Source organism: Schistosoma haematobium, chromosome 6, assembly GCF_000699445.3.
Source record: "Schistosoma haematobium chromosome 6, whole genome shotgun sequence".
In the NCBI taxonomy this organism is placed as follows: Eukaryota; Metazoa; Platyhelminthes; class Trematoda; order Strigeidida; family Schistosomatidae; genus Schistosoma; species Schistosoma haematobium.
This window is the reverse complement of record NC_067201.1, coordinates 17,996,410-18,015,282: the sequence shown is the minus strand read 5'-3', so window position 1 is coordinate 18,015,282 and position 18,873 is coordinate 17,996,410. Positions and strand designations below refer to the sequence as shown.

The following is an 18,873-nucleotide window of genomic DNA, read 5'->3' as shown; positions in this document are numbered from 1 at the left end:
TATGAGCTATAAACTGCTTATCTGTTAAGAAAGGAACAAACCAGAATTATTTTAAATAAAATATAAAACAGCCGGTGATTATTGTTTCATTTGTAATAAATTAACACATTTACTTGGCTTATGGCTGTGTACCCCAATTACAGCGAGAAATTTTTTGTATGCTGACTAATGGTACGATTCAGCACTTAAGCAGATGGAGCTGGTTTGAACCTATAATCTGATGATTTAAAACCGATTATAGGCTAGGCCACCATAGTAGTAGGAATCAGATTCATATTTTTTCCAGTTACTCCTAACCACTCATCAATTCATTTCGTTCGAATCGTTTAGTAAGTTTCTTAGTTTAGCAATATTGATGAAGTGTAATATTTAGTCTTTGGTAGGTTTGAGTTTAACGTGAAGATACTATGTGTGCTGTAAGGATCAGTGTGTCAGAGAGTTTGGGAAAGAAAAGATTAACGGATGACTCAGTAAGCACATAGAATGGGCTTACAATTGATAGTGTAAGTGATTGACAACAATCAGAAATAACACAAGTGTGAGATTAAGACAGTCTGATAATCGAAACTAGTTGCAGAATAAGGTTTCAAATGAGTTACACAAGTTCACGTTTTATTTGTCCTGATGTGTATTTGTTTACTTTCATTCTAGAAAGATTATTACGAATGGATCAGATGCAAATGACATCATTTTTTCAAGATGAATTGGTCAAGGACTTTTTATTCGATGATGATGATGTAATTGATTCACTAAAAGATTGTTTAGAGTTATTACATAAGAATAAATTAGATACGCCTCCGCCACTGAGTAAGTTATTCTGTTTGCATTTGTTTTGTTTCTGTGAGACTATGTTTGATTAAAGTTGTCAACTCTCATACATGTTTTGTACCGAGCTCTCAACAAAATCGGAAGATTTTGAACTCAAATATATGTTATTTTATAGCTACACTGCCACTAAGGAAAAGTCATAGACATCGATCATCTTTCTCACATAAGTATTGTACCAATACTTTCGAACTGAATAGATTCAGTAACAAAATGGGAATCTATTATTTCTTTCTACTTGAAGCACATGATTTTCTTTTTTTGTTTATAATTTTTTTAAAAAATCAGTAGTAAACTGATTTTTGAATTCTCTAAGTGTTTTTTTCTAAGTACCATCTGAATGTGAAGAAAATATCTCACGCAATTTTAATGATTGACAACATGATTGACATCAATGTTTAGGAGTTGACGTTCAGTTCTTCACAAAAGATCCTTCATGAACTACTGTCATATACAGCTTCCATCACAAATACTACTATTACCTCTCCTTTATATATTATCATGTTAATTTTCTATCTTCTCTTACCGACCTAACTTTTATCACTATGAATCGTTATCCATTATTGGTTCCGGATCCTATATTGTCTATGACTGACTGAAATTTCTGTTGGCTAAAACAATATTATTGTATGTATACGTATTACTTTCAATTACTTTCGATAATTTAGAATGAAACTTTCTTCTCTTCTTTTTTCTTAAATCTGCAATGATCGAAGTTTTAACCGTTTTATTTTAATGATCTTTATTATTATAGCAACCCAATCTTCGTACATTCCTCTCTCTTCCTGTCATTCAAACTGGCTGGAGCGAAGTTGAGTATTGACGTGAGAATACTAAAACTAAAAGATCACTTACACCGACTACAACCATTCATGTGCTTAATAATTTGATAAACTCAACATAATTTGTTTAGTTTAGTATGTAATATATATTGATTGTTTAATCACTTCATTCATCTATATCATCAAGTCTCAAGTGGTGGTGCTGATAGTGATAGGGATGGTTGTATATATATAGGATTGTAATAATCATGTCTAGGACTTTAGTTATTACTTATTTTTTTTAGAAAACACGTTTGTTTACACATATTCTTAACTACACTAAAATTGCAACGGAGAAATTGTGGAGTAATTTACTCTTATCAGTATAGCTACAAAATTAACTGTTTAGTGGGATTGTTTAGGCCATTTAATCAGAATTAATATTCGTTTAAACTCGAGAACATTAACATCTTAGAATGTCAATTTCTGTTTTAGCATTTCTTCTCAATCTAGTAATAAATTACACGTTTTCGTTTTCGCACTGGACGCTAACAGTTCTGTACTCTTTTTTAACCAGAAGTAAATAGATTAATATTTCTTAGCAGGCCCAAATATGTATAAAGTAAACTTCCAGTCTTTACTAGAGTTTCTGTTAATCGTTCGTTTTTTTCTAATTATTTAACGAAAATCATCTAATGGCTGTGATGAAGTGCGGAAATCATTTTCTAAAGTTTTGATTTGAAAGGTTTTTTAATTATTTGACATGCGTTTATCAGAACGATACTAAATGGGAGCGTGAACGATATTTTTATTATGATGTGACATACGGCTAATGCTAAAAATTCCTAGATGTTGATAGTTTATTTTAATTTTAAATCATACATTTCTGAGTGGTTAGATGGTAACTTCTCGCTGGATGATGTGAATTCAAATCATTGGAGGAGATAAAGTTCTCCACAAATTGGTAATTCTTCTTACTAACGGTTCCTATAATCCTCAAAAAATATGCGCTGGGAAACTTCTAGCAAACTCCTACACTCGTCTAAAACCACTGTGTTGTCAAGTCACTAAGATTTTTGAGCTTGTTGAAAAAGTGACTAATAAAATTTAGTTTAGACCGCGGACTAAACAATATGATATTGCTTACTACCACTACTGCTCAGAGGCAATTAATTGTAGTCGTGTATCCTTTCTAGATGGTGCTAAAAGTTTTTCGTATTATCAAAAAATACAATTAATAATGTTCAACCTACATACATACTATGTTAATCGACAAATGACTACTATGGAAAAATAAACATTCATTTTCTCTGTTTCCTCAGTTAATATCACTTTGTGACATAAACCAATAGATTTGTACACAATGTACATATTCGTTTTATTTTTAACTACTATTATCAACTGGCAATTCATATATGATTTAACACTAAAATACCAATTAAAATCGGTTCATGATCTCAATCAAAAAACTTAATATTCTCCACAACCCCTATACTGATAATTACTGTGTGCTTTCTAGTGACTAGCTTCGTGAGGGGATTCTCGGAGTTCTATTGAGAAGTCCGTGACCAGTGGAGCTTATCCGTGTCGGGTAAAAACAGGTATCTACCTCAGTACAATGGAAGATGGTCGAGCAATTTTGTGGATTGGTTGAGGTTAGACATTAACACCTTTCGATGCCGGCTCAGTGGTCCAGTAGGTCAAGCGTTCGCGCGCGAGACTGTAGGCTCTGGGTTCGATTCCCACCCTCGGAATCGTTGATGCGTACTGTTAAGGAGTCCCACAATAGGACGAAATGGCCGTCCAGTGCTTCCAGGTTTTCAATGGTGGTCTTACATCAATCGGTTCATGATCTCAATCAAAAACTTAATAATCTCCACAACCCCTATACTGAAAATATTAGTTGATTGGAAGTTCAATACTTAGGTATGATATCAAAAGCAACCTGTTATTTTTAAATTCTTACATGAAATACCTATCATGTAATTTATATGGACACATTGTCTCTTTATTGTAACTTTTGATATAACAGGAAAAGACTGATAATCTCTAAAGTAAAAACAATCAACAAATTAGGCAGAATGTTGTAGATATATGATTGACGCATATTGTGACACCATTCATGAAAATTCAATTGTTTCTCAGGTAAATTTAAAGTCTTACATAGATGTTAACCACTTTCTAGTTGGTAAATTACCCAGTTAATAGCTGTAAGAGTGCTGTTATGCTTAGATTGTTCTGTTTATTTCAGACATTGTTTTCATTTACAAAATTGTCAATATAAATAAAGAATTGACAAGTGATAACTTTGCCATAAGTATTAGGGAAATTTACTTCATTTCAATTTGTGATATTTGTAAACATTTCTCACACTTACAATTTTGATCATTTTGATTTTCAAAAGTTATCAAGTCTTTTATTTTACGTTACTTCAATGTTAGTTAACTTCTGAATACAATTTTTATTGATGTAACTATGTGTTACATTAAAAAGTATAATTTATTTTCACTGTAAAGTTATTGCATCATAAATACAGATAAAAAAACTACTATACAAATTCGCATACCGCTGTACAAATTTTAACTGACTGAATAGTTTTAAAGATTCTATTAAGAGTCATCATCTCGATCATAAGCAAACATTTTTCTTCTGAAATTAGCTTTGGAAGTATAATCTTTTTCCCCTAAATTTTATTATTCGTTAATGAGTAGCTTCCGATATGTTACCCAAACGACTTGGTCAGTTCAATTCGGATCCAATTTGGCGCAATCGTAATGGAACATTAATGCCGAGAACAAAAACTGGAACCCTTAAATCCCACACAGAAAGTCCTTCATATATAAAACCACAATTAATAGATCAACCCAGTTTCAATGGGAAATTAGTAAGTGGATAAGAAACATTATTAATAATCCATTCTTTTTTTCCTACTTTTCAACCTGACTTCACAATTTCCTCTTTGGATTTCGTTTAACAAGGCGATTATAGTTTACTTTCCGCTGTATTATTTTGAAAATGAGTATTAAACTCTTAATGTTGTTTGTTGAAACACATAACTGTAAGTTATAAGTGTATAAAAGAAATATTTAAATAGAGCAAGAACAAACATTGATGCAGAATAGTATGAATTCATATTATTTCGAGGTTTCTCGTCATACTATTCTGCATCAATGTTTGTTCTTGCTCTATTTAAATTCATAAAGGGAACCAATTACAAGAAATATTTAAGGTAACGAACCAACTGTTCATTGTAGGCTTGAAAAAAAGAAACAACATTCAGGATAAAAGTTTTTTGTGGTGGGTTTCGTTGGGACTTAGATTTTTTAAGTATGCTTTCTGAAAACAGGTGATTATGATCTTATATAGACTATTATCTTGTATTTGTGCAATATCCTATATTCAATTGTCCAGATGTAGTAAAGATTTACTATCAAGTCCATAATTAGCTATATATGTTCTCTTCTTGATGGTTAAAGCAAACAATTGCTATCTGAATTAGATCATCATTGATAATAGTTCTTTTTATTTGCGTTAATCGGGGATGTGATTAGTGGTAAAAAAAGTTAACTTTCAACTGTGAAGCTCCAGGTACGAAACCAACTCGATCTATTTCGTCTTAGAAATCTGAGTGTCACCACTAGTATATGCCCACACTGTTGTTTAGAGCTATACACGCAAAGTTGAGGAGTCCCATAATAGGATGGAACGACCGTCCAGTGCTTCCAGGTCTCAATAGTGGTTTAAAATTAATCAATTCATGATCTCGATGAAATTCAACAACCTCCATATCAAACCATCAGTCAATGGCTTTATAAACTGGCCTCATTCGTTTCAAACAAATCAAGCCAATGCTCAATTGGGTAGAAAGTTCATAACAAATATATTCTTATGACATCTCAGTGAGTTAAGAATTGTGTTTCTGACGTTACATAACTTACATTAAGTCACGTAACGTCAGAAACACAATTTTTAACTCATTTGGATATCACAAGAATATATGGCGAGACTCTAATTTATGGACGAGCCAATCAGAGGCGTTTTAGAGATTTCAAGGTTACGGCGCCAACTTCAGTGCTTAATGCCAACGTACGATCGGTTTACAGCGAATTTTGTACAAAACGTGATAATTGAGCGGCTATAACAAATAAAACGGCGGGACTATAATTTGTGGACGAATCAATCAGGTATAAGATAATAGATCTCGGATTTTAACGCGAAAGCCTTTCATCTATTTGGCTAAATAAATTTCTGTCATGATAGCTGATGTCAGTTCGTGATGAAAATCCTATATATAATTCCTAACTAAGGCAAGTTGCGACAATTATTGTGATCTGGGTAATAAAGGCACCAGTAACACTGGCTGCAGCCAGGTACTACAATTTATACGGATGTTTGGAGAGCATACAGACTCTTACATAGGCTTGGCTACATGCATCATGTCGTTATCCACAAGTAGTATTTTGTGCACTCAACAACCGGAGTGCACATAAACAAGATTGAAGCTATGTGGTTGAGGTTGAAAGAGTATTAGAGACTTTGTCATGGCTCCAGAGGCCGACTATTGTGTAGCCGTATGGATGATCTCCTCTACTGCATTCATCACGATTTTAGAACCTCTGAACCTGTTTCTAACCTTGACAAGTTTTCGAACCATGTATAAGAAATGTATCCATTTTATTTCCTTGGTTTTGTATAACATTATTTTTACTCTGTACTGACTGTTTGCTAATTGGCTGATATTTCTCAAGGTCGCTTAAGATTCGTTCAAAGGTCGTCCATAAACTAGAGTCTCACCGAATATATTTATGATTGGTCTTATGTGTTGTTCATTTAGCCTTCTTTCAACCTACTTTGTACCGAATAATATAAAATGCTCAAATAGATTCTGGTTTGGCTTGGAACCATAAAATGTCTGAATCATAATGGTACCAACCAACCTTATTTTCATATAATCCATTGTTATTTGATTGAAATACATACATTATATATAATATTCAATATTATTAGCTAGTATCTCTGTCATCCATCACTCTAGAGATTCAAATTTACCCTTAAGCCTAACTCGACAATTGTTATTTACTAAATATCATGATTTTCAGTTTTATGAAGAATATCTTAGCCATAAAGAAATATTGTTTAGTTGGTCGATCATAAAGATGTTCTTCGTCACAAACTAACTTAAGCTGGAGACCCATTGAACATCAAGGACCACCAGACATCTATTTCGTCCCATGTTGAGACTCATCAGTAGTTTGAGTCCGTAACCAAATCAATAATCAAACTTAGGACCTTTAGGGTACTGATTGGGAACTCAAATGTACACATATCCAGCTTAGTCACTGACACCAGACCTCTGAGTTGTAAGTTCTTCGATTGATTTCAATCTATGGCACAAATTATTTCGTAATGATTATTTTCTTTTGGTTTCTGGTTGACTGTTGCGTTGATACTTTTTTCTGAATTCTATTGGTCGGTTTTATTAAAAACTTAATGAAAGTTTTAGCATTATTATTAACTGTTAGTCAGTACTAACAACAATTCTTAGCTGTGAACCTTATTATGTTTCTACTTGAAATATTAATGCCTAAATAATAAGTTCTATTTATAATCCTAATGATTCTAACTTACGCCGAGACAGTTTATAACAATTCACACTTTTTAAGCTAAACCGACAATAGTATCTCAAGAAAGTGTTAGTCACGTGTTGGTGATCTGAGAAACAATGCACTAAAAGTGATAATATGACATGTTTATTGGTTACATTCTCTAGTCAGTGGCACTCAACTTTTAACTGGTTAATCAATGGTCCAAACTCGTCTAGCTGCATTTCAATTGGAGCTGCTCGATAATAAAACCAGCTGTCGTACAGAAACGTGTGTATCAAAGTCGAGCATATAGATATGGACTGGGAGTTGTTGATAATTATAGAATAAGCTGCAACTACTTTTCTTTTAGCAATGCTGATTATACAAATTTCCATTGCGGCTCTTCACTTTAACCTTTAATTTCTATCCATCAATTTGTTCTTAAGGGCTTGTGTTTTAACGTTGTTGATATTCAGGAATAAGTTTTTATTGATCTCTGTTGCCATTTGCGTATCTCGAGTGGGTGCCTTAATATTGGCTGTGTGAGCACTAACATGGAGATGTAGGTACATTCAGCTGACGAGTTTCAAAATAAAATGAAACCTGTGTTCTAGATTCTACTGATAACCACATTCAAAAAATATGATTTACCTACCAATGTTTCAAGATATCTTTCATCTTCAAAATAACACATTAAGGTAATCAACGAAGTTACCACGTGTCTATTGAGAGTTACGTCATTTTTTCCTTTGTTTTTAGACCTTCTTTCACGTCCTTTATTTCATGTAACAGTATATTTTCTCATACTTTATAGTCTTTATTCATCGAAATCCTTTTTTAATACCATTCTAACAGGTATGCATCATGGCTGTTTCATCTAGCGTTTTCAATTTAAACGAAATCCTTTTCATCTGTGTAAAAGCTTACATTATATGCTTAGTATTAAATTACTTATAATTGATACTATTCAATGCTAATCTAAATGTTGTTCACGATGGATAACTATTTAGTGATAAAATATAGTAATATTACTGTCTTGTCTACCATATAGTTATTTTTTAATTCAATGAATGTTTAAAATAATTTAAAATGTAGCTCATGCTCCTAGTAAAATGGCATATATTCATCTTTTAAACCAGATAATTAATACTATTCAGCTATTCAAAACGAAGATAGAACACAACTTTAACCTACCTCCTAATGTTTAATAGTTATATTCTTCAGTCACTTGAGTCCTTGTTTTATATTTAATGAGGTCATTATAACAAATTGCCATCAGTTTTGTAACAACTGGTGACCTGTTTTCTGATTTCTGTTAAATGTATAGTGTGATTGACTATTTGTATACAGCCATTCGCCCATCAACTAATTCCAATACACTATCCATATTTAGTTATAATTATTTTACTCAAATAAACTGAAAAGTAGCCGAGATATCGATGCATTTATTCTTTGGAATTCAATTAAAAGTTTTTCTCAACTGCTTTAAAAGCTTGAAATATGGTTAAAATCCAAGTGAAATGATAATATAGTTTAGTGTTTGATGTAAAATACAATTAAACTGTTCATTTTTTAACGAACGCAATTTTTGATTGCTTATTTAATTGCTTGATTGACATGTAGGTTGCTGAGTATGTCAGTTTATTCTCCATCTTATAATCATTTTCTCCTTGGTCTAACCGCTTTTTTACCGGTCGCCATCTTCCTTGCTATGTATTCACATTTTAGCGTGCTCGATTTTCTCCGACCTATTTACCTAAAACTCTGTCAGTCAATCCAATTACTTTAAGCTCTGCCAGTGTATCGCCCATAGTTTCAAATTCATCAGGTTATTCTCCTGGTCTTGCTACATCTGCATCAATATTAACTGTTGCTGCAATGAAAAATAGTGGCCGACTCTATGTTCCAGCAGTCCGTTCTTCGCAAACATACGGAACTGGTTCTAGTTACACATTCATAAGTAATCAAAAGATGAAGTTGGATCATATTCCATCATCAATGTCCGTAATTCATTCACCTTCTTTTAGTGTTGATGAGAGCATCTCTAGCAGCGTTATAAGTAATAATGTTCTGAGTATTCAACACCAATCACCGGTAATATTATTGGATTTTGTTTTACGTAATTTTATACTCTCAATGTTGTTTACAATGTTCAAATAAAATAAATTAAACCTTTGTTAGGAAAAATGTTCTAGATGATTCTAGTGTTTGTTACTCAATATTGTTCAAGTATTTTGAATGATCCAACTAGCCTAAACCAACTTTTATGTCATTTTTGAGGTTTGTACTCGTGAGTGAAAGCAAAAACAGATATTTATAGGTTTATATTTCAAGTCACATCTCTAGTGGTTGTATTGTACTGAAGAGAAATAACAGTTTAAAGTTTTATTTTTCACCCTATAGATATATCCAGTTGAGACTCACTGAATACAAGACAGGCTACGTGATGGCTCGTGTAATCGGACAGTAGATCTCTTAGTCATATGATAAGCACTTGTTTTGGATCTGTGTGGTATGCTGTAGTTGTATTCATATGTGAAACATTTCGAATCCTTCCAAAATCCATGTGCCGTTTACACAGTATGTGTATCCTACTGCTCTGAAATTCGCTTAATAGTACACACCTATGAAAATATCATTACTGTCGAACTCAAGGTCATATAACTTTTCATACTATTGACTCATATTTCTAGTTTCAATAAAGTAATGTTCTGCATTTTATCATTCATTTTCAACTGTCCTGTTTCATACCGTAATGCAATCAGTTTGCATAAATAAGCTCATTTAATATATGCAAGTTCATTTACTCACTTATAAACCACAATATTCGTATATAAGGAGACTAATGATACTAATAACACTGTAGCACGTGAAATGAAATTCGATTCTGAGACCTGACAATTATAGATCTGGTGCATCGACCATTAAACTACTTTTCTTTTAGTTTGTATTAGATGTTACAGACTTACAGTTAATCGATCACTGAGTAGTAACCAATTTCATGCATTTCAGGTCCTCTTAGAGTAGATAGAATTCTACTAATCAAATTGCAGTGGGGTCACTAGTCTAGATGACTCGAAATCGCGTGCACTATGTAAAGTCTCTTACTGCGAAGCTGAATGACACAGGATCTGATTCGCCAAGTAGCATCAGTTCCTTCGAGATAACAGGTACACCTTCATGTTGTGTACCAAGTAGCACGAAACCTATGTCAACCAGGGTTTCTTGTTGACTATTTTCAACTACCACCTTTGATGTTACAACTTAATAGAACTTAAAGCAGTTTCTCATATACTTCTAGTGAGCGATTACATTTCTCAATCTGGAGACTGAGTTTATGTGTATACAATAATAATATCTTTAAGCATTAAGTCTATCCTAACTTAGTCTATCTAAATTGTCAAAATATTGTTTTGAGGTGTAGATTGATAAGTATTATTTTTCATTACTATCATTATCAGTCCAATGGTTTCATTTTAATATTGTTTAATGCAACCCTAAATCACTAAGAAATGAACTGTCTTTGAGTATTCTAACAGAGAGTGCGAAGGTGGCCTACTCCGTAGAATTGGATGAGGGTTCAAAACATTGGAAACTATGGGACAATAAAGAGCAATTGTTTGATCATCTTAATTTAAGAGTTTAGTGCGCAGTCGTGACTGGGTGGAATTCAACCATGTCTGTTGTAAGACAGTCATCATCAATCTAATCGACCAATAGTTGTACTATACTTTAAAATTAACGGAGTTCAAAAGTGTGAGACATCGGGTTAAAATTCAGTATTATAAGCAACTATGATCACTGTAAAACCTGAATATCTTATGTTTTATTCTTGGCTGATTTGTCGGTGCATGTTTCTTTTACTGGGAAAGTCAAACCTAGTTCAATAACGTTTAATCACTTAAACCAGTGATTTCATATCAACATGGTCAATTGAATTTGACAAGCACTTCAAACTCAACATTGACACTGAGTAGATACAAATTAGCGATCAATTAGTTGTGTTTAACTATTAATTTAAGTTGATACAAAAATCATTCAATGAGTATTTATTAAATGTTGACTGCAATTTTCGTATATTTTCTTGATTTCCGTAATTCATTACACTTTCATATTTACATCAACGTACATGAATATAAGTCAACATCAAGTCGATCTCTCATCAATTCTCCCGATGAAAGTTATGCTACTACAGGTGGTCGTCATTATCGTATTCCGACAAGATTATCTCCTAGTTCCAATCGTTCTAAAGTACTACATCGTTATGAATTGGATAACGATAAAAATAATGGTAGTTTATCTGTTGAGTCAAATCCTGCAATACAAAAATCCTCACAACGACCTTTATCAAGATTTACACAGAATAAAGAAATTATTATTAACCGAACAAATGTTGGTAAGATTTTTTTCTTAAGTAATATTCCACAATTATGTACAATCCGTAATAACTGTAGCTGAATTATCAGTAATAAGAATACACAACTGTTTATTCGAGAGCCTTGATGGGAATTTTAGCTGAACGAAGATTACTTATGAAAATTAAATTACCGTTCGAAATCACCCTCTCCTTCATCCTATGTGGGCAAAATTCAAAAACTAAATGAACTAGCTGACAACTGAGTTCTACTCAAAATAAAGATGAGGTGTCTGAAAGCCATTGAATACTTAACCATTTCGACATAAGTTCACTAGCACATAAATATATTCGTCGATTTTATCAAAACTAAGTAATCCAACTAGTTCATTACCAAAACTATTTAATAGTTTGCTATTCGATCACGTATTTCATGAATATAGAAATTTATTATTGATCCATATATTTCTATTGAAATAACTGAATAACACGGATACCCTGAATAGAAATCCACATCAATTCTTACTTATTATTCGATAAATAAACATACCTAGGCGAACCAAGTTTCATTCTAAAGTAAGGCGATGGCTCAATTTTTAAAACTTTGGCTATTAATTATTGGATAACAATTCAAGCTTTATACATATACTTCAGTTTAGATGGCTGCTACGTGACATAAATACTTCACACACACAAATATGATTGAAAGTCGAGTACACCGAACTTTTATTGATTTTAGCGTAAGACTACTTCATAATTTTGAATTGTTCTGTATTTGCTTACTTTTGAAACTTTATAGGGTATAGTAGCGGTATAACACAAAAACCGGATATCCCCATCATTTTAACAACTTCATCAATGACACCGTCATCACGAATAAATCGGTGGACAAGTGAACAAATTTTATCAGTCAATGTGAATCGTCGCTCATCAACTACTAGTTCTGAGATAAGTCTTGAACAACCATGGCAGAAACGTGAAAAGTCTCCGTTAAAAATTGAGCAAAAAACAGTTAACAAAGGTGATTATTCTAGCACTGGTATAAATTCTTCCGTTGATGGTGTAATAACCAGATTAGACGAAACATTAATGCCTCCTTCATTGTCAACAACAGCCAACAAATGGAATATACCTAATCATTCCAATTATCCAACTGTTGTTAACTCTAATTTTCCCATAAATTCATCAATCTATTCTCCAACCAGTCCTAATTTATCAACTGAATCACAAGATACAAAATGTTCACAAACTGTACTTACCTCATCATCAGCATCATTGTCGCCAGTAACCAAATCAATTCAAATTATTCGCTCGCAATATGATAAAAATGATAAGAGCGGTGTAGATGGTTACTATCGTTTTAATGTTTCCATGAAGAAACCATATCTGGAATCAGTACAAGTAAGTATGCTTTCTATTTGTTTCATCATATTATACTTATAAATATTTATGTGATTCTGTGTAGTAATTTAACCATTACAAAAGCATAATACCTTAAGCAGGTTCGGTCAACCAGAAAACTACAATTAGGAATATCTTGACTGGTATACGGTGATTTGTCTGACAGCTTAATAACCTATCCAATAGGGGAATACCTAGACTGCGCAACAGCCTAGAAAACTTCTACCTAATTGGCATACAAAATAAAATGGTAATATCTAGAAAAAGCTATTACCAACATGTATGTTTATGTAATTGCCAATTTTCTATGGTAAAATGTTTTTTTTCTAATATAAAATATTCTAGTTCAACTATGAATCATAAGCCAATCGGAACGGAGAAACTGTCACCTTAGCGATAATCAACCAATCATGTTGGTGTATTTAGTTCCCTCAAATTAATATAGAATATCAGACCATTGTTCTCAGACCACAACTAAATATCATCAAATTAACGGAACTTATTATACTCAGAAAGAATATAAAGTTATGAATTACTTGGCATACTCATACGGTGCAAAATACTCTAAAATTACTATGCCATAATAACATTTACGAATTAATTTTTTTTAAAGGCATAATATTAATCATATTTATAAATTTTGCCCTCAGATAACTGTTCTGTATGTGAAAAGAAAACATGTATAATCCCGTTTTCGCTAGTTGAGTATATTTTAACCAATTTCGTTGTGTTTTTTTGTTAATTTTTAATTATCACCAAACAGGATACAAGCGTTTACCCGATACTTATTTAGTTAATGTGACTTGTGTTAAACAAATATCATAATATTAATCTGTCACCACTCAAAAATTTGTTCGAACAAAATAAGTGCTAAAATAGGGTTCACTTTCTAGTCTGTTACTCTATGTTTGTTCGGATAGAATTGTTTTTAAACAACTATTTAATAGTCACAACTACAATATCCCTTTTGATCTATTAATTATTATAGCATTTAGCAATGTTGTTATAAAATGCTGAAAATGACCGAACCAATGCGCGCCATCAATCCATGAAGACACTGATTGTTGGTCTGAACCTTGTAGGTGGATGTAAACTACCTGGTTGTAATTCGCATGATAACCGCGGTCAGTGGTTGCAAATATTGAATGACATGGCTGAGAGTCGGTCACAGTGGCACAGGTGCACTCGCCCTATATTTCTCTCTAGATCTAAATTTCCAGTATCCCCCCATACAAACCTTTTCACTTCTTCTCGAAAGAGATTGTCTCAATTCTCTGTTTTTCTCGCTATCGTTATTACTAATAAAATTGTTCATTATGTTAATTTCATTTATTTGTGTTAATATGATATGACAAATTGTACTAAGGTGCACTTCTCCCAAGCTGTGCGTTGATCTATCACTAACTTACAAAATGTGCTAGTCATACACTTTTTGAGATGTATAAAAATCTTTTATGTGACCATCCACTATCTGATATCGTAATTCACGATTTTAGTAAATGGTGATTTGTATGAAGTACTTATTGACATTGACAGATTCGTTGTTATTGAAATAGAAGGCAACACATTTCGCAGCGTTTCGTTTTGTCAATATGGAGCCTCGATACCATTCAATTTATTATGTTCTTTAAGGTGTTTTTGATAAGTCAACTTGTAATATTATGTACACATTCCATAATGTTTTATTTTAGCTCATCTATAACTTTCTCCCTATTTTGTTTATTTAGCCAATAAATGACTATGTACGTCGTATACCATCAGTACCAAGGTCAAAAATAATCATAAAACCAACTGAGATCATTATGCCTGATCCAAAACCAGTTTCTAAAGATGTTAATAAAAAAGTAATTACAATTCAGTCATCGAATTAATCCGTACCGTTCTTTAATGGTAAATGGTCACATAGTTAATTCAACAACAATGTAATGTGGGTTATTATCCTGAAAACATTCAATTTGACGTCTTATAAATTACTTTACTATACAACATTCCTTATATATATACTCCAATAAAAAACATGTTTATTTTGTTATCTATTTATTTTTCTGTATACACTCTACTGAAAATTATGCTCATTTATTGTTTTTGCACAAGCATATTGTGATATCTTGTGGATTACAACAATATTAATTGATTTCGGTGTTAATGACATACAACATCTGTAAATTCTTTTACTCCCTGTTGAATAAAACCGATTCGTATGTGGAACTCACTCACAGAAGACAAAGCTGGGCAAATGGGTAGAGAGAGAAGTATAATATTTCAACGATAGAGAGAAAAGAATCCTTTAATCCAATTATATTATCTTTCTTCCCACACTATTTTGATATGGTATTTACTTAGAATATTAAATAGTTATAGTGCTTATGAGAAATGCATGGAGGAATTTCTTCCTAATGAATTTACTATTATTTGTAGTAAATGAGTGCTCAATTAAAAAACAATCCGCTTATTAGTAGTGAAATGAATCTTACTCATCGATATTTTCTTATTAGTCTTTGTTGTTGATGATGAAATTTTTACGTTCTATTTCCTGTCATTTATTTTCCTCCTCTTCTGAATATTATTCTTGCCCCTCTCATCTACCAGTACTATCCACGTAATTCTCTTGATATTTTGTATTTTCACTTACTGATTTCTATTTTGTAGATTATCTTTCATTCTAAATATCTTGTATTTTTCATTATAACAACAGTAGTATAAATGTTGATCTTCTACTCATTGTGTATAATACATCAATTTACTGTGATTCTTTTACTTGTCGAACTAAATGAAACGACAACATTCATCAATTCATTATTGGCGTTCTCTATCATTTAGTCCATGTTTCTCCGTATCCATGTGATATAAATAATGGTGAATTTGTTCGAAATATTGTAGTTGATAATAATTACCTTAGATGATATGTTTGAAACCGTTTTCTTTATGTACTTTGGTTTGGGCAAATCTCATGTACAATAGTATAACTCAATGTCATTTGTTTAAAACTTTACTTCGTTACTGATTCGAACACTTGCCATCTTTTCATATTTTGTTATCGTTATTTATATATTGATTGGTAACCACAATGACTGAATTCCGCACGAATACATATTGTGCATATATGTTTACATATGTTCTCATGCACTCGGTTTTTGTACATTTAGAACTATTCGTACTCAACTAAAATTAAAACTATGATATTATTATTATAGTTTAGTATTCATTGTTATCTATGCAATTTATATCCTTATTTATTCTATTCATCATGTCAAACAGTATGATTTAATATAATGTCCCTTAGTCTTTTAAGAAATTTTATATGTTTATCTGCTTAGAGTGTGTTTCAATACTACCTGTTACTCAATAGATGCATTAAAATAATGAACACACACATGTTAGCTTATTTTCGTGTTAGTAAATTTTCAATTCTATTGTAACCCTGACAATTACAATCATGGTAGATTGACTCATGTTTACAAAGCCACAAACTACAATCATTGATTAACATAAATAAAAGTGTTGGGGATTATTCATTTGTTTGTTGATAACTGAAAAGAAAAGTATCGTTATTTTTATTTTCCTAATTTTTGTTCTTTTTTCAAAAATACAGTAAACTAATAATTTCTCTTTTATGCTATTCTATTAGACTTAATAAATAGATAAATGATCCAATGGTTCAAATAATCAATCCTTAATTATTAATTGATAATATTTGGAATTATTAAAATCAGATAAGTGTAATTTATATTTTTAAAGAAGAAAAAAAAGTAAATATATTTATGCTTCCTGTTAAATGATTGTTTATTTAGAAATAGAGAAAAGAAAAGAATGGATATCTAATTCACGATTACGACGAAATGTCAATAATGCATATTTGATCATAAACTGTGTAATTTTCCACTTTATAATTAATGAATTGGAATGTGAGACAACTATCATATACAACTGACTTCTTTATATTATTATATGATTGTTTGAACATGAATTCTGTTAGCAAATTAATTTACGCGTTCATATGGTTGATTAAAGAATACTCTTTCGTAAATATAGGATATATAGGGGATACTATAGCAAAGATCCAAAAGAAAAATATTGGAAAGAAACGTTATATTTTACTTATCTTTTAAACGTAGGCCGACTGAAAGAAAAACAATATAAGGTTATGTTGAGAAGAAGAAACTCTTTATTTGCATTCTTTTGATCCCATGCAGTGAACTCATCCTCAAGCACTACTTTGTTTGGCTGTCAAAATATAGGTCAATCCACAGCTCAATTTCGAGGCGCATCATTGTACTTCCTCTTCAAAACCAGTCATGATAATATAGATGAACTACTATGAAGTATGAATAGAAAACCTATGCACCTCATGGACTAGCAATCCCCCTATTTAAGCCTGAACTGTGCTTAATCTATCATTTAATCCCCCTAATATTCGACATTTGAAAATTACCTTTTACTAGCATTTGGTGATGCTTCCCATCTGTTGAGCAATTGTTGTTAGCACCTTCAAACTTTTTTATCAATGTCATGATTACTACATTATTTTTATGTTCGTCAAGTTGACACTTATCTTGCATACGTCTCATTTATGTTTCTTACAATTCATTTTACAAAAAACGTTGAACAAACATGTGAATTTATTCTGATACTTGAAATTTCATAGCACTTTATAAAAATTATTGTTTTGTTTCCAAATAATGTTCTACATATATTAAATAATTAAGCACAATTATATACCGTTAAGAATGGCTATCGCTGGAGTAAAAGCTTTCCTTGCCGATTAGTCGGAATTTTTTGTAACGATGACAACAAATTTCTTTCGTTCTATAAATTTCACCATAATAATATATATTATCGGTAATCACTAGGTTAAATTTGATACGGTTATACGAGAAAGGCATTTGTTTAAAGCTATTTGAATTACGATATTAAAATTACATTGAAATTAGCTCTTTAACTAAACCTATTTTGTATGCTAAAAATCATACAGAAAAGTTTAAAAAGTATTTTTTAAATTTTTTTATTATTAATGGCTTTATTCAATATTACATTTTGGTACAATATAGAAATTCTCAGCACAGGGTATTTCAACAAGTTTCTTACACACAAAAAACAGAAACGAAGACAAAAAAAGGTTTTAAAAAATCTGAAAAACTGCACAACTTTTCAGATTAGAGACATGTTAAGAATGCAGGTTATTGACTAGGTTAACTCTAACAACCTGTTCGTCACAGAGTAAATTTGCTAGGTAAGGTATTATAGAACATTTATACTTTTGCTTGCGTGCATTGATCTTAATGTAATTACGTCTCGTTCTACCAGAAGATATACAAGGAGAAAGATAAGAGTGAAGGGGATGGCTAGTGTCTGATAAAATAACACCTGCCAGGAGTTTGCATGATTTTAGATGTCTATCCACAACCATATTAGTTATGACCTAGAAAGATTCACCACACATCTTGCTAACTGCCTTCAGCACTCTCTGCAATACAGCAAAGTCTTTTCTCAAAAGCCCGGGAAAGAATAATGGAGAACAGTAAAAAATAATAGGTAATATGCAAGAATTGACAAATTGTAAGAGTAAAAGACGAGTAATTCCAAGAGCATGCAATCTCTTTACGTAGTAGGTCAGACGGAAAACCTTTGATAACAATAAAACATGGGAAGACCAAGACAGATCAGAGGAAAAGGTGACACCAAGATAATTGACCTTCGACACTGTGTATATCAAAGAGTCTCCGATGGAACAAGCATTATGGGATCCCAAGGTGATGTTTAGATGGCGTTCGTGTCTCATGCTAAAGTTAACAGCTTGGCATTTAGACGGGTTGAGTATGAGACCATTACCAACAGACTAACAATCAATATGAGACAAACTCATTCATTTCTATGGGATGCAAAGAGGAAGAGATAGGCATACATACAGTGAGATCATCCGCATATTTCACAAAAGTGTTTTCTGTGG

The 18,873-nt window shown here is 32.0% G+C and overlaps 1 protein-coding gene across 1 annotated transcript in view; it reads left to right on the top strand.

Moving 5' to 3' along the window:
* Positions 1 to 17,875, top strand: part of USP6NL (USP6 N-terminal-like protein) — a 56,662-nt gene extending 38,787 nt beyond the window's left edge. Inside the window, exons 8-13 of the mRNA XM_051217029.1 lie at positions 652 to 807; positions 4,298 to 4,470; positions 8,900 to 9,265; positions 11,312 to 11,567; positions 12,325 to 12,926; positions 14,654 to 17,875. Of these exons, the coding sequence (XP_051065660.1) occupies positions 652 to 807; positions 4,298 to 4,470; positions 8,900 to 9,265; positions 11,312 to 11,567; positions 12,325 to 12,926; positions 14,654 to 14,797 (1,697 nt within the window). The 3' untranslated portion in view covers positions 14,798 to 17,875. The remainder of the gene's footprint in view (positions 1 to 651; positions 808 to 4,297; positions 4,471 to 8,899; positions 9,266 to 11,311; positions 11,568 to 12,324; positions 12,927 to 14,653) is intronic.
* The last annotated feature ends 998 nt before the right edge of the window (positions 17,876 to 18,873 follow it).